Source organism: Gavia stellata, chromosome 4 (genome assembly GCF_030936135.1).
Source record: "Gavia stellata isolate bGavSte3 chromosome 4, bGavSte3.hap2, whole genome shotgun sequence".
Taxonomy (NCBI): domain Eukaryota; kingdom Metazoa; phylum Chordata; class Aves; order Gaviiformes; family Gaviidae; genus Gavia; species Gavia stellata.
The window spans coordinates 79070134-79085746 of record NC_082597.1 but is presented as its reverse complement, the minus strand read 5'-3'; the positions used below and the strand labels follow the sequence as shown (position 1 = coordinate 79085746).

Here is a 15613-nt window from a genome sequence, read left to right as displayed (position 1 = left end):
CAGAACTAGGAACAGGTCAGAGCAAAGAAACATCTTATGTTTCGTTTCACTGAGTGAGGACAGAACTGAAAGGTTTATTTCTCCTAGCCTCTCCTGAGGAAGGAGAAATCACTTGGATCACTTAACTGGTATTCATTCATTTTTGTTTTCAGGAATACTTTTGCAAACATAACAACTCAAAGCTCCCTGTTTTACTCAGATTCTACTTTAGGAAAACAAAAACATTTGATTAAACATCTCCTTTTCTGTAAACCCTTGAAAATTACTTTGAATTAACAACTTTTTAGAAGGGATAAGCTACCCAATGCAGCTTCTGGGAATTTCTGATCTCCTCTTCCCCATTTCTTTTCAGGGATCTCTCATAACGAAATGTCAACATGATTTTCTAGTACTACATGAACACCTACAGCTTATGATTCAGTGGCTTTTTAAACACAGCATGCCTTCACCTTCAAGAGTTTACAAAGAAATCAGGTATCCTACTTTGCTCAATTGTGTCATGTTCTCCTCCTGCAGACCTCAAGAGAAAGTTTTTGTGTTGTTATTTCATCAAAGATGAAATGCTTCCATCCCATCTGGCTTTTGCAAGAAATAGTATCTCTGGAAGCTATATATAGCCTAGGTTCCTTACCTCTTATTTTTGAAGCACACACACACTTATGCTTTTTTTTTTTTAATCTCTATGAAGGAGCTATGATGTTTTTATTTTTAAAGAGTTCTGAACTCCAAGGTTACTTATTGCCATTTCTTCTGCAGAGTACTTCTCTTCTGCATTGACAGATTAAAAAGTACTTTCCAACACACCTTCTTCCTAGACCATGATCAACCCATAAGGCAGCAACGGGTCAAGAGCAATTGTTTTTTCACTAACTAAAAGAAAACACACATGATAGCTGATCAAGTCCAAATCAGTTTGAGTACTTAAAGAACACTGACTGAAGCTGAACCCAAATTATTATTACTGTTGCTGGCAGGCAGAGGAAAATAAAAAATAAAAAAGAAGCACTGAAGACATTTCAGATTCATTGTGGTCATCTTTACCTGAACACCATCACATGCTTTCTCCTCTTCTGCTCAACGCAAGAAACATTTCTTTATAGCTCCCTTGTAAGTACATGGCATTTGGAGAAGATATTCCGTATTTTCCCACACATCCTCCCTCAAGAAAGGTGGTGTGAACAGGTGTTAGACATATGATATTCATGTTGCTGAACATCCTACCAGAAAATGCTCAAGTTATTATAGTAAGCGCAGCATTAAAAAAATCTACATAGAGTTATCTTTCATCACTGCTTTTGAAGGAATGTTTTAAGTTCTGTTCTGAGTAGAGTACCTGTAGCAGTTTAACTACACCTGAACACTTTTCAGAAAATTGGAAGCAGAGTCAAATTCCTGTTCAAGGATTCGAGCTCACCATCCACTATAATTTACCAATGTTTCTGGACTTCATAGCATTAGGAGCAGCAAACGACCTAAACCTTTGTACAACAGCTAGCATATCTGGGCCCTGATTTTGACCGAGATCTCCAGGAGTACCCATGACATTAACATATGCTGTTAATACCCTCCCATTAATGCATGTTTATGCAGCTTAGCCTGGTTGGTTAAAACCCCTAAAAACTTAAGAGGCACGGCATCAGCACAGCGTAATGGTAATAATACCTGTGCTGCTTGGTTTAAAGCTATCTCGAGTATCACCAGCAGCCTGGAAGTGAGGAATGCTGGTACGATGCTCAGAGCACCTCTCTCAGGCACACACTAACAGCACAGTATTGCTCTGCGGCCGATATGGTGCAGTTGCGCTCAGTTCTGCTCAGAGAGGACAATCAACTCATTCAGAGAGCTTGCACAACAAATTGTCCCACGCAGGGAAGCTATCAGGCATTCAATGCCTTTTCATCCTAGAGGAGAGAAAAGTATTTTGGCAGATAAATACTTTTTAAGCAATTACGTTGGAATTCAAAGCACATTCCTCAGCATCGGCCATATTTTGAAGCGGTGAAAGGTTTGAGATGATCTATTTACAAACAAAAAGATTAAAGTTCCTTCTGTCTGGGATGGGGTGGGGGTGGGAATCAATGAAAGGATCAAATAGGACACAGCCTATTGAACATAAGCTTCCTTCAAAACAGGCATGCCCTCACTGTAATTTATTAAGGAGAAACAAAACTATCATTTTTATCCAGATTTCAGAGATGAATCCTAAATCCAGATCTCACACTCTGGAATCTAAAGATCCATCATCTTGACAAACTTCAACGTACCTTCCCACAGGTCTGCTAGATTCTGCTGGAAAGCTTAAGATTTGCCATAGGAAAAAGGGAAAAAAAAAAAAACCCACACCCAAACCAAGACATATGCTATGAAGTGAAGGAGATTTTCTACTTGGGCTTCTGACAAGGATACTTCCTATGTCTGCTGCAATCCCTAACATACTGAACTACTTCTTAGCTCTTAAGAGATCTGGGTCTGCTTTAAGTTCAGTTAAAGTTCATCTGGCAGCTACATCAGCCTGCTCCTCTGGCAAGTGTTCTTGGTCTTTGTACCCGCAGCAGAAAAAAAAAGCTTGCTATGATGAGGCTTTTTTTAATTAAAAAAATAACTAAAACAAAAGGGATGTGGAGAGGGTGCTATGAAAATTCCATTAAATCTATATTCTGCAGAGACTTACTTTCTTCCTAAGACTCAAAGTAAAAATTGGAATATCTTATTAGCTAATTGTTGGAAGACCGTGGTCTCAAATCAGTTAACGAAGAAATGTGATGGACCTTCTGGCATGCACCATTTCTGCATGAGTAGGTAGTTCCTGCATCTTCAGCCCCTATTCAAATTAATTCTGAACTGGGGAGAGGGGCGCAGCATTTGTCATCTTTGTCTTTCCACCAGGAATATCCAAGCTCCGTAATTTAAAAAGTGAAGTACCTCCTTACACAATCACCCACTTCCTAGACTTTCAGCATGTATAGTTTTAAGAACACTGAGGTGAAGTCCAGTTTTCAGATACTGTCAAAGTGCAGCACTTGAATTTTTCTCTACTTCACTGGGAAGTTCTCTCTCTTGCAGAGAGAAGGAGGGAGGACTGCTGGAGCAACAAGAAAACAGAAGCCATGTACAAGTATGTGTGACTTATCTGACACAAATCAGTCTTGACACTGCCCAGAAGGACTACCAAACGTTAAACACTTGTTAAGCATCATTGCCCATCAACCCCCTGCACTTACCTATCTGTTGGCTTTCACTGTGCAACTCCTTAGAGCAGGTTCCCTTCTCTAAGTACTACAGAATATGAATTGCTCAAGACGAATTACTACTATGGATTGTAAGCAAATTCGAGAAGAGAAACTAGGCTATGGAATGTGACTAAAACTAACTTGGGAAGTAAGAAGGGAGGAAGAGTGGGGACAAACAGCTATCTGTAGCTTTCACCACATGGGATAGGCCTAAAAATGTTCTTTTAATAAATGTATTAAAAAGAAAGAAGATTATTATTACAGGGATGGCTGGCTTGCAGGTGGGGTTGGACAATCTTTATATGCCATATGTATGAATTAACTAGTTATTTTTAAACCTATCTGAAGCCTTAAAGAACTATTCCAGGACAGACATACAGACATACTAACTCACCTTCAAGATTTCTGGCTCATTGCCTTAGTGGCATATCATGCACTCAAAACAACAGCTTTTTCCACAGTTGGCTGGGACAAGCACATTACAAGCATACAGGAATTTATCTAACTTTTTATAGCGTTAAAAAAAAAAAAAAAAAAGAGAGAGATGCTGAAAACTTGCAGTAGAGCTGTTTCAGTAAATATACTGAAGTGAGGAGCCAAAGTACCCATGTATGTAACACTGGGGCCTAAGATAAACTATTACAAAAAAATATTTCTCCTAGCAGAGAAGATGCAAAGGAGTCTGGATTTAATTGAATGAATCTTAGTAACAGTTTTAATTACACGACTTTGCACAGCACCTCCTTTTTTTCTGCTTTGATCACTAATGTATTGTTAGAACAGTCAGTTCATCCCCTCCCTTAGAACCACCACACTGGTCACAGTAGTGGCCAGAGAATATATACTTTATTTCATTTCTGGTTTTATCCATGGCAAACTGCACTACACTGAACTTTCCTACAAAAAATTACCACACCACTCAGAGACTTACCAGTCTTAAGAGTTACCAATGAATAAAGAGTGAAAACATGCCACCGTTAACATCAGGTTAAAATAATTTTTCAGTCTGCATAAGGAATTTTCTATCTCTCTTCTTTATAAATACAATAATGTTGGAACTTCAAATTTATTTAACCTACAATGATTTGCTCTGGGAATTTTTCACAGGGACATGAACTGAAACATTATTCAGTGTTGTTCACTCTGCAATACAGCATTACCTCTTTATCCTTGTATTTTGTCGCTATGGAAGCAACATGAAGGTATTTAAAATACCTTAAGGATATAAACAGGCACCGAGAGGGATCATCAAATCCAAGCAGCCATTTAAAGGAGGAAACGGGACACATATCCAAATGAACAACTTGAAATATTTCACTTAACGCCTAATTATCTGCTAGAACAAAATACACATGCTACTCTAGCCTTGTCACCGGATTTCCTAGATGAAATATGAGGAGCAGAATCATGAAGCAGAAATATAGTTAATAAACACAGTAACATTTACTAATTTCATGGGCTTCTTTTGTTTCAGCAGTGCTATCCAAGTCCAATTTAGCAATTTGCTTCGCTTTTGAAAGTACGACTAATAATCCACAGTTGAATGCAACTGTTAATTTCTGAGGTATACCCTGTAGAAGGAGCTGGTGCTCTAGGCATTAGCTTAATTTTCACTTAGAATAAAGTTCATCAGATCACTCAGCAAGGAATTAGCAACACTTGCTTCTCTATAATTTTTTTTTGTTGTACTAACATAAATGGAATACCTAAGCCACACTCATCACAGGTGTTTCCCAATGAGATCAATACTACATACAGTATCAAATGAACCATCTATCCTGGGTCAATACATCAAATTTTAGTTACAACTCAAACTCATTTGTTGAACGGCTATGTAGAGTAACAGTCAAAAAACATTTTTTATTGAAATACTGTTAAAAACTTTCTCGTTAATGCCCCACTTAGTTTTCAATGGTGATAAGAAGAGATTTTACAACATCCTCTGTCTAGGAAAAGGAGTCTGGAGCAGTCAAATTACTGCATTCCACCCTCTCCTTTCTTTTTTGCTGAGTAACACTCACTGCTGCTTCTTCAGATCCCAGCAGCAGGAGAACAGCACACATGCATATGATAACCCATCAAGGAGGCATCAGCAGCCACAAGACTGAGGGGGAAACCTCAGGCCATGCATGTAACCAACAAGGGGTACATCCTGCTCACTCTCCTGCAGATGCTGGAAGGCTCCACCAAAAGGTGGTATTCTCACACCACAATTCCTGATGCTTTGAATAAGCTGAAGGTGGGAAGCCCACTTCCCCAGGACAGCCTTTCCAGCCTACTGCTGTCATGGACCCTAGCAGGGACAATGTCAGGCTGGACAAAACCAGCATTTAAATTCCCATTGCTTTTCCTTTTCTCTTACTGGTCTACGAAGGGGTTCACAACTGTGGGGCAGGACATTCTTGCCCCCCATGCCTTTTCCCAGTCCTCCCTGTCTGACCCTGTGACACTGCTTGAGAGTCACTCCTGTGTGTTGTCAGTTCCTCCTCTTTACGGTCACTGAGCAAGCCCTCTTTTTGCCACCCACAGGGTTTAGTTCTGGTCCTCCCACGCTGAAGGGCTGTGCTAGCATCACTGATCCTTCCCTGGAAGAAGGATTCCAGCAACAGCTGAAGGAGTGAACGTGGCTTAAGCATAATAAGGTCACGTGCCTCAAAGGCTTCATTTTGAGCCAAACATAGCAGCAAAAGGAAAAACAGTATCCTGGACTACGCTGCTCTTTCCCAGCTTCATAAAGGTGTTTGAGGGTAAGTTACTGTATGACAGTAGTTTCACTTGCTTTCACAAAATGATAGAAAAGCAGCAACAGGAACCCAGTAAAAACCTCATCCAAGTAAAGGGAGTGAAAAGAAATACAAGAAGGAAGAGAAACCAAATGTTCCCTACTCTCTGCAACCACAGACGGTAAAAACTGGGGTCCAGTGCCCTGTATCAAGCCCCACATGCACACACAGTGAAATGCAGATTGGGAAGAGAACTACTGAAAATGCCTCAATATCCAATGAAATTAGTTTGGTAGAAATCGGTAGCGATAACTGCCGTTAAGGAGAAGGGATACTATAGTCAGATCTTCTCTTCACTGCATGAAAAGAAAAAATCCTCATCCATTAAGGAAATGCGAACACTACTCAAATCAGTACTTAGTTCTCGGCAGATAATACCCTGACTGCCCAGCAACCACAGTAGAGAAATGAAAATTAAAAAATAATTTTCAAAAGTCACAGCCAAAATTTGTTTCCTGGAATCAGATAAATTATTTCAAGTGTCATCAAAATAAAAAAGAAGTATTTCCTCATTTCACTATGTTCACAGGTTAAGTAAAAAGACAGTAAAACAGCAGAACATATTTTGAATGGATGTATTACAGGAACTTTTCCTTTTTGCAATTCAAATATCCTCGTTAATTTTGAAGAAGTTTCCACATATCTTTCCTTTAACAATCTACAGGGAACAGTTGAGGGAAAATACAATTGGACTAGACTGGGGGCTGAGATCTTTTTCAAGCAGCGTAAGAGAAGGCCCCTTAATTCCTAACTGCAATTCAAGAAACAATTAAGCTTACTTACAAAAAAAATGCATCAGTAAGGTGCCATCATATCACCACAAGACTTTCCATGACAAAAAACATAGTGCAGGCTATATATTTCATAAAATCCACAGCCTTACCAGTCAATAACAATTCTTCTTTGATTTGTATTCCATGAAGCAATTTGATCAAATGGACAGATGTAGAGATGAGACCCAAGTTCCTATCATAAAATCAGAAAAAAAAAAAGAAGTCACTCAATATGAAACACACTCAGATAAGCGAAAAGGTTTTTCACTGAAGTTAACAGCAAGTCTTTAACATCTTCAGAAACTCTGAAATAAAAAGCAGTTTCTCCTACTTAACTGTGCCTGACTACGAGTAGCCACACTACTGCCACCAGAAGCAAAAGGAACAGGTTTACTGCCTCAGCCTGCATGTTAACAATTTTGGACACAGTACCTTCAGAGCTAAGTACCTTTTCCTCTCTTTTTGTTATTCTTCTAAATCAGATGTTAAAAATTAGCAGGTTATTCCTGTAATTTAAACAGCTTTATTTGTGTAAAAACTTTGCTTTGTTTGAAGTTCAAGTATTCAGGGGAAGTATCAACTTAAGTTACTTGGTAATAAACTTTGAGGATTTCAAATACCAACAAAATGATTAGTGATGGCCATCAAACGAACAGAGCCAGTTCAAAGGGAAACATGTAAAACTCCCAGAGGGAAGCAGGGAAGGACAAGTAGTCATTTATCCTTTCTCCAGTGAGAAGGAATCATAGGTGGAATCATAGAATGGTTTGGGTTGGAAGGGACCTTTAAAGATCATCTACTCCAACCCCCCTGCCGTGGGCAGGGACAACTTCCACTAGATCAGGTAGCTGAAAGCCCCATCCAATCTGACCTTGAACTCTTCCAGACATGGAAAAACATGGTGATAGTGAAGACAAACCAGTGCAGTGAAGGCATTTGGAATGAAACACACCAAATTAATTCTACAGCCAAAAGATCAGCCATCCTGGAGGCAGACAACATACATGCTAGGATGCGCACACAACAGGAGAAAAAAACGAAAGTCAAAGAATACAGTATAAGCAGATGAAGTTTTCAGCTTTTGACTTGTTTGTACTTTAGTAGTCAAGCTTTTTGAGAAGAGATCAGCCAAGATAGAGTGGCTGAAACTTCAGAGCACAGCAATACTATCTCTATCAAACCTCCACAAACATGCACGAGTTACTTAAAAAATATCCTATCATCACATATGAATGCTGAATAATTGTCTTCTGCAGATGTTTTCTAGACAAACATATACTCCTTCTCATTAAGTTCTAACACAGATGAGAAGCCAAAGATACATTTATAAACATACAATACACACATGCACACTGGTATACATACAATCTATTAAAATCAAAACATTTCCCATTCCTTCAGACCCCAAATTACTTCACAGCACACAAAGCAGAAAAACTGACCCTGGAAGGAAGAAAGCTTCATATTCCCCAATAGTTTAAAAGCTGTTACACAATCCCTGTGTTTACAATCTTTGCATTCTTTCCTAGAAACAATCAGTTTTGATTTTTACCAAAAGTTTGTAGTTTGGGGGTTTTGGAATATCTGAATGTTGCACACTTCAAACCAACACCAAAAGGCACATAATTTTCTTTCCATTCACAACTTTTGACCATACAGGACATTTAATTCCTCAACAAGTTGTGCATTTGCAACTGTTAAAAATCAGCACAAACATATGGCTAATATACAGCTGGCTCAAAGCCACACAGGCCTTCCCCTTCCTGCAGTCTAAAGGAAAGTACAATTATTAGCATCCAGTTTCCTAAATGAGTAAGGCTATGCTAACTGCCTAGTGAGGGCAAGTACACAACACAATATAACCAGTGCAGAGCACATTTTTGTTCAGAAGCAGGATGGATATCTGAATTCCATTAGAAAGTAAAAATTACTTTTTACTTTCTAATGGAATTCAGATATAACTAGGTTGTATTTGTCATGCTACTGAAAAGGGCAATCCTACCAACGCCCAGCCATGCAATTCTGTTCCCCCCATTTTGTTAACGTGAGTTAACTATGGAGCTACAGCAAGTTACAATAAGTAACCCAGACTGGTTGAACATCCACCCAGCAAAAATTTATGAACAAGCATATAAATTTTCTGTCAGATCAGTTCCTTGACCCACAACATGATCACAAGTGCTAACACTGCCAGGAACAAAAAGGTAAGAGCCTGAACTTAGATTTACCTTCTTCTAAAACTAATGCCTTCTATGGAAAGTCCTGCAACTTTTGTTGCATTAACAAAATCCTGCCCCAGCACAGAAGTTGCGACTTTGTCCCACGTCAAAATTATATTTAGTTCTATAAACTGAATTTGGCAAGTCCCAAGAAACCAAATTTTAACATTATACTCCACAACAATTCTTCGTGATCTAACAAACTAGTAACAGGTTTTTGGGGTGGTTTTTTTGGTTGATTGGTTTTGGGTTCGGGGGGGTGGGGTGGGGTGGAGTGGAGATGGTTGTTGTTGTTTTGTTTTTGTTTTTAAAAACAGCAGGTAGACTACCAGGTTTTCAGTAACTACAGCTGGTTGTACCCCAAGCATCCACTCAATGCTGCAACAGATGCAGGCAAAAAAAGAGAGATTAAATAGCTTAAGGAGCCAGACTGACTTCTTACTATCCATTCATATCAGTTTACTTGTATATGTATCAGGGTTGATATGCACAATTCTACATGCTGTACTTTGCTCTGAGTGTCAGACAGATCTAAATGTACCTCAAAAAAACATACTAATCCTGTAACTGATAATTAAGACTATTTACTTATTCATTATGTTATCCAAAAAATTAAAGAAATGAAAGAGAAAAAAGGATAGTTCTACAGTCAGACTTCCCAAAGGCTTCCATCATTTGCATAATCAACTCATACTAAGGACATAAACACTTTCTTCTATTATTCAGCAGTGCCCCAAACTCTGACCTACAAATAGGTCAACTATTTTTGTTCCTTGCATACTTCATTTCAAGCGATTGCATCAAGCAGGAAATACCAGTTGATAAATCAACTAACACAGTAGTGTAAAATAAGAATCTCTATATAAAACCACACAAACATCAGAAGGTTATATTTTTGTATGGGTTAAAATGGATCATAACTGTACCTCATGACATGTTGATTCTTGGCACACTCAACACAGGCATTCCTCAGACATCTGAAACACTCTGCTATGAGCAACAGGCAGGTGTCTAGATCTACCAATTCACAGGAGTCCTTGTCAGCCTGCTCAATTTCACTTGAGGCACTCATCAGGATTTCCAGGAGATCCCGAAATATACTTTCTTTTGCCATTTCTCTGAAATAAATAAATTTGTCGTGAACAAAAAAATGCACTTCTATCAAAAAGCCTCATATTACAACAATTACACCTCTTACAGTAAACCCGAAGATATTTCTGCAACGATCTTTAACTATCCATAGTATAGAAGGTCTTTCAAGTAGGAAGAGCAAAATACAGGCACACAATCATCCCACCAGCCTTTTCAGAAAAGGGGTTGTGAAAGCGTTGCATTGCCTTAGTATTCCTCACAGCTTTCCAACAGTTCTTTGGAATCTTAGTTAAAAAAAAAGGTCTCCTTAATGCATATAGCTAATATGGTTATACATGACAATACAAAACCATAAGCACATAGACAGATACCACATGAATGGGTGAGAGATGATGCTGCTGCACCTCAAAGATTGACCAGACTCCCCAGGACTGACACATACATCTGCAGGTTATCTGTCACACAGATATGCACAATGTTTCCAAACTACAGCTATTCACATACTCTTTCCCCTGATTTTATGTTCAGAAAGGAGATGAGGGCAACACATTACAAACCTTGCTAACTCAGTTTTGATACTACATGCTGGTGCAAAGAAGCCACACCAAAGAGTGTTTATGGCATTGCTACAGGAAAGTTCAATAAATTCGCTCATCCAATACTTCTGGCCAGAGTCAAAATCCACATGTAGCCTCCGTGAACCTTAAACAGACTTATCGTGTACTCAAGATCAAACAGGAAAGTTAGGAGACATAAGGTTGAGAAATACCTCCTAAGCTATGAACAGAAGAAAGTGAGATGAAATGGGAAGTTATATTAAACAAAACATGTTCACACAGAAAACTCTTCCTAAAGGAGAGCTTTAAAATTTCTTGATCAAACACTAGTGGATGATACAGTATTACCTGTGTCCTGCTGTTCCCTCAAATGTCTAAACATTTGCACAATTAGAAATACTACCTATTCTTTATCATAAGTGATCACACCTCCATAAAACAAACCATGTACACAAATAGCATTAAATTACTACATTAGATTTCAGATCTCCAGGGAATATGTATTTTATTCTACAACCTCACAGTTGATCAAGACCAATATACTTACACACTCTCCAGGTACATTAAAAAAACCACCACACCATCAGCGCAAATTATCTGCAGGGAAGGGGGAGGTGGGGGGGGCGGCAGCTGCATTTTACAGTGGTGTAATACTGAGGGAACAATACCAAAGTGGCACAAGAAAGACCAAAAGCAGACATGGTCCGCTGTCATAAAGAAATCAGTGAGCCTTATATAATCAGAAAGAAGGTTTGGAATTTGGTTTTAAGACCTAAGAAAAGACCATTCATGGGACTTGAACCCTCCACTTAGAAGAAGTGTTGCGGCTCCTGCCGTCTCATCACAGGCACGCATGCCAAAGAAGATTCAATGGCTGATGTACCACGCTACACTTGGTAAACGCATCCAGACATAAGTTCTTCTAAACATTTGAAGAGCTAAGGTCTGGTAAAGGAGTGCCCAGCCAGGCCCCGTCCCAAACACACAAAAGCCGTATTTTCTCTATTGAGCGAAGATGCCATACAGAACCATTAGCTGTTAGTCAGCTGAGTTTTTAAACACTGACATTATTCTAAAATAGGAAACTCTCAGTCCAACTTCAGTTTCTCTTATATTTGCCTATGCCATGTGTTGGACTATCACATGAAACTGGTCATTTCCTGACCCAACTTCAAAATAGAGAAATCAGTGGTCAGTGCAAGACATGTACTCTGTACAACATTCAATTATTTGAAATTGGTAAAACAGAAATGAAAAAAGCTGCAAGTACTTTTGTGTGCATTCTTGTGACTCTGCCATTAAAAGGACACCTTAAAGTTATTCTTATCCTGGAAAAGCTTCTACTCTTGTTACAGAGTCATGCAGCAGAACAGACGTTTTAGTCAGATACTGAATCACAAACATACTGGGCCGTTGTGACAACTTTTCTCTTAATATTAAAGTAAAAAAACCCTAAGAGTGTTTCCAGTAAAATACGAAGATGAAATTCTTGCCTGTCTTAACGGAGCGAATGTGAGGTACACAAGGAAGTGCCTCTCCTCACTGTGAATGTGGAAGTAGATACGGATTTTTATGTATCAGTGAGAAGAGACAGAACTCCAAACCTCTCTCGTGCACGCTATGAAAGAAAATGAATGTGCTCAAGCCAGATCTTTCTGGGCAGAAATCAACCCCCTTCCTACAACAAAAAAGAAAAACCCAAGTAACAAGCAACAACAAACAAGGAATGACTTAAAGGCTGTTTAGTAAAGCAAGATTCTATTCAAGAAAAAATTTAAATGCATTAAACTTAAGCATTTATACAACATTGCAATTTGACTGTGTACTACAAAGGATTCTTAACTAAAATCATCTTTCTGCACAAAAACCGAAATTCTCCAATTAGTGAGGAGGGCAGGAACTGTTCATCTTATGTTAAGAAATCAGTCAGGAGTGATTTCAGCTAACTGTTTCACAGCAATGCTTAACACCATTTTTTAAAAAAAATAATCTTTTTCCAGCAGTATTACAAAGATTCACATACAGATAAAAATAGCAGCTACAAGCATTTAAAAATGTATTTTTGAAACGGAAAATATTTTCCTTCCATAACCTTTTCCCTAATCTTTAAATATTAATCTATAAAAATAGGAAAGAGCCTGTTAAGTAGCTTTTAGATTAAAAAATAGCTTCTATTGTAAACAGGCCTTGACATTCATTCAGAACTGCTCTGTGGATATTCCACAAACTTCTGTCTCCTATGTTTTGTTGCCTAAGACAGGACCTTCACAATTTGCTACTGCCACCTGTCCTTGATTTCAGCATCAAGCATTCTGCAGGAATGCAAAAGGAAGCAGAAGCAAAGGGTACAGAATCCCAGCTCTCAGACAAGGAAGACACGCACAGTTTCTTGGTAAACCAAAACAAAGAGTCAGAATTCACGTATCCATGCCAAAAGGAAGATTACTGTCACTCCTTGTAAGATCTAAGTGCTTGATTATTAAAAATAGAAACTGTACAAGGTAACATCCTAGTAAACACAGAGTTAAAAACATTAATGCAACCCTGTTCTAAAGTCCAGGGCTCCAAAAATCATTACATTAGTCAGGAATTACGCAAACAATCCAGCAGTTTGCAATTCTCTATTTCTACTCTGTGTTTTAGGTACTTACACAATTCCACTCCTGTAAGCACAGTCCCTAAAAAGCCTTTAAAGTATTTATCTTCACAATATTCCTGGAAACAGAATAAAGCCATTTTCTTCCTTTTGTAGATTAGTAACAGAAGCATAAAGAAATCAAGTCATCTGCTCGAAACCACTGGAAGTCTTGTGTAACGCACACAGCTGAATTCAAGTCTCCTAAACTCCATGCCACAGTCTCATAGTTGGGGCATTATTTTCCTCACATTTGCTTCTGAATTACAGACCACTAGAACTCACATTTTTAAATTATTTTGTTTCCACAGGCACTGAACAATCATGTAATAACAGAAGAATTGTCACTGAATAGCACAACTTCAAATACCAACCATCAATTGGGTTGTGTCTTCTGGTTCAACAGCACCAACAACAGTATTTTCCACAGCTGACAAATTTATTGCCAAAGTTGCTCTCAGATCCATTCTGTCATGTCCTATAGGATGTAAGCTAACACTATAGCCTTGTCCTTCTGGAAGGGCAATTACAGCATCTCTCTTCCAGCCCACCTGCACCCACAAAATTTGGCTATTTTGGGAAATATCTACTCTTCTGTCAAACACAGTAGCAGAGGTTTCAGGGAGGAAGGCAAGAAGGAGGCAGAGAAAGCATCAGCATGCAAACCCAAAATTTGCACAGGTCCTCCTCTCTTCCTAGAGAAATTGAGATGAACACCAGAAGGTGGTCTCCTGTACACACAAAGATCATAAGAAAATATTTGTAAGTACATCTTTCCCCCCTGCCCCCAACTTTTAAATGTGGTTTAATTAACAAAAATAGTATTGGGAATTTTAAAAAAACAAAACACCACCACAATTTTATGCTAAGCTAAAAAGTTTGATTTCTTATGTGTTATAACCTTCAAACAGCAACTGTTAGGAGGAGTGAGCATGAGCTTCACAGCACCCTATGCCGCTTCACACCTTCCAGGAAGAGCACAAACCCCTAATGTAAGCCCAGTCATGCAGCTGAACCTCTACATGCCCAAACTTCGCCAAAGCCAACAGCGTTGTGCGGTACTGCAGAGGTCCCCCCAACCTCACAGGAACTGCAATGTTCTATACCAGCCCCTTGCTTTCTCCAGTAACCCCATGGCTTTCTCTCTGTATCTTAAAGCTACTAAGGGGCATCCAACCTTTCCTCCCATTGAAGCCATAGCAGCCATCCTGCTGCACAACATGTGCCCTCGGTTGCCAAGGCCTACAACCACCCTCGTGCCAAGGCCTACAACCACCCTCGTGCCAAGGCCCTGCCCTCACACAGGCAGGGAACGATCGCCCAGCAGGGCCTCACACAGGCACCTGAGCCCTGCAGGGCTCGCTGTGGGGTTTAGCCCCGCAGCAGCTACTTCCACAGCTACAACCCACCTGAGCGTACCTGCCTAGAAGGGCAACTGTTCTCACCCGCGACTGGGAGAGGCAAAGCTTTCCTCCCTGCCCTGGGGCTACACAAGTGCAGGGACGCGAGCAGACTGCCAGCTCCCCGTGGGACCCCAAGGGAAAGGAGGGGAGAAGGGACAGGTCACCCCCACTGGCCCCGGGCCCCACAGGTGACCCCCGGGTTCCACACGAACGGCCCCCGGGAAGCAGCGATTTCACAGCAGGAACCGGCGGCGCCCGGCCACCCCTCTGTGGGCACTGAGGGCCCCCTTCGTAGCGGAGCCCGCAGCCGACACCCCGAAGGGCAGGACCGCGCTCGGGGCAGATGCGAGCCCCGCCTGCCGGCACACGGGCGGGCCCGCCGCCGCAGGGACCACCCAGGCCCGCCGGCACCACCGCTCCCCGCGGCCGGAGCTCCCTCCCCCGGCCCACGTGGCCGCGGGCGGCCCCTCCTCCCCGCTACCTGGGCTGCGCCTCCCGGAACAGGCCCGCCAGCGCCCGCACGCTCTCCAGGCGGGCCTCCGGCGCGGCCGCCACGGCGCGCCCCAGCCGCTCCGCCGCAGCGGGCAGCTCTCCCGCCGCCGCCGCCATCGCCTGCCCCGGCGCGGCCCAGCCCCGCCCCTCGCCGCGCGGAAATGGCGGCGGCCCGGCCCTGGCGGAGGAGCGGTGCGCGCGGCGCGGCGCCTCACAGGCCCGGCTCGGGGCCCGGCAGGAAAATGGCGGCCGCGCCTGTGGGGGCGCGGGCGGGCGCTGGGTCCGTGTCCCGCGTCCGTCCACGAGGCGTAAACCTTGCCTTTCCCCCCGTGACAAACAAACCGTGGGGACAGCGTTCGGTCTCGCTTCCTGCCGCGGGCTGACAGCGGCCCGCGGGGCTGCCCCTCGGCTCTCCTCAGGGAGCGGGGT

General features: G+C 41.4%; 1 protein-coding gene across 1 annotated transcript in view; it reads right to left on the bottom strand.

Annotated features, from left to right (window-relative positions):
• ATXN10 (ataxin 10) overlaps nt 1-15301 on the bottom strand; it is a 106464-nt gene extending 91163 nt beyond the window's left edge. Inside the window, 3 exon segments of the mRNA XM_059816780.1 lie at nt 6897-6979; nt 9932-10123; nt 15174-15301. Of these exon segments, the coding sequence (XP_059672763.1) occupies nt 6897-6979; nt 9932-10123; nt 15174-15301 (403 nt within the window).
• Nucleotides 15302-15613: the final 312 nt, after the last annotated feature.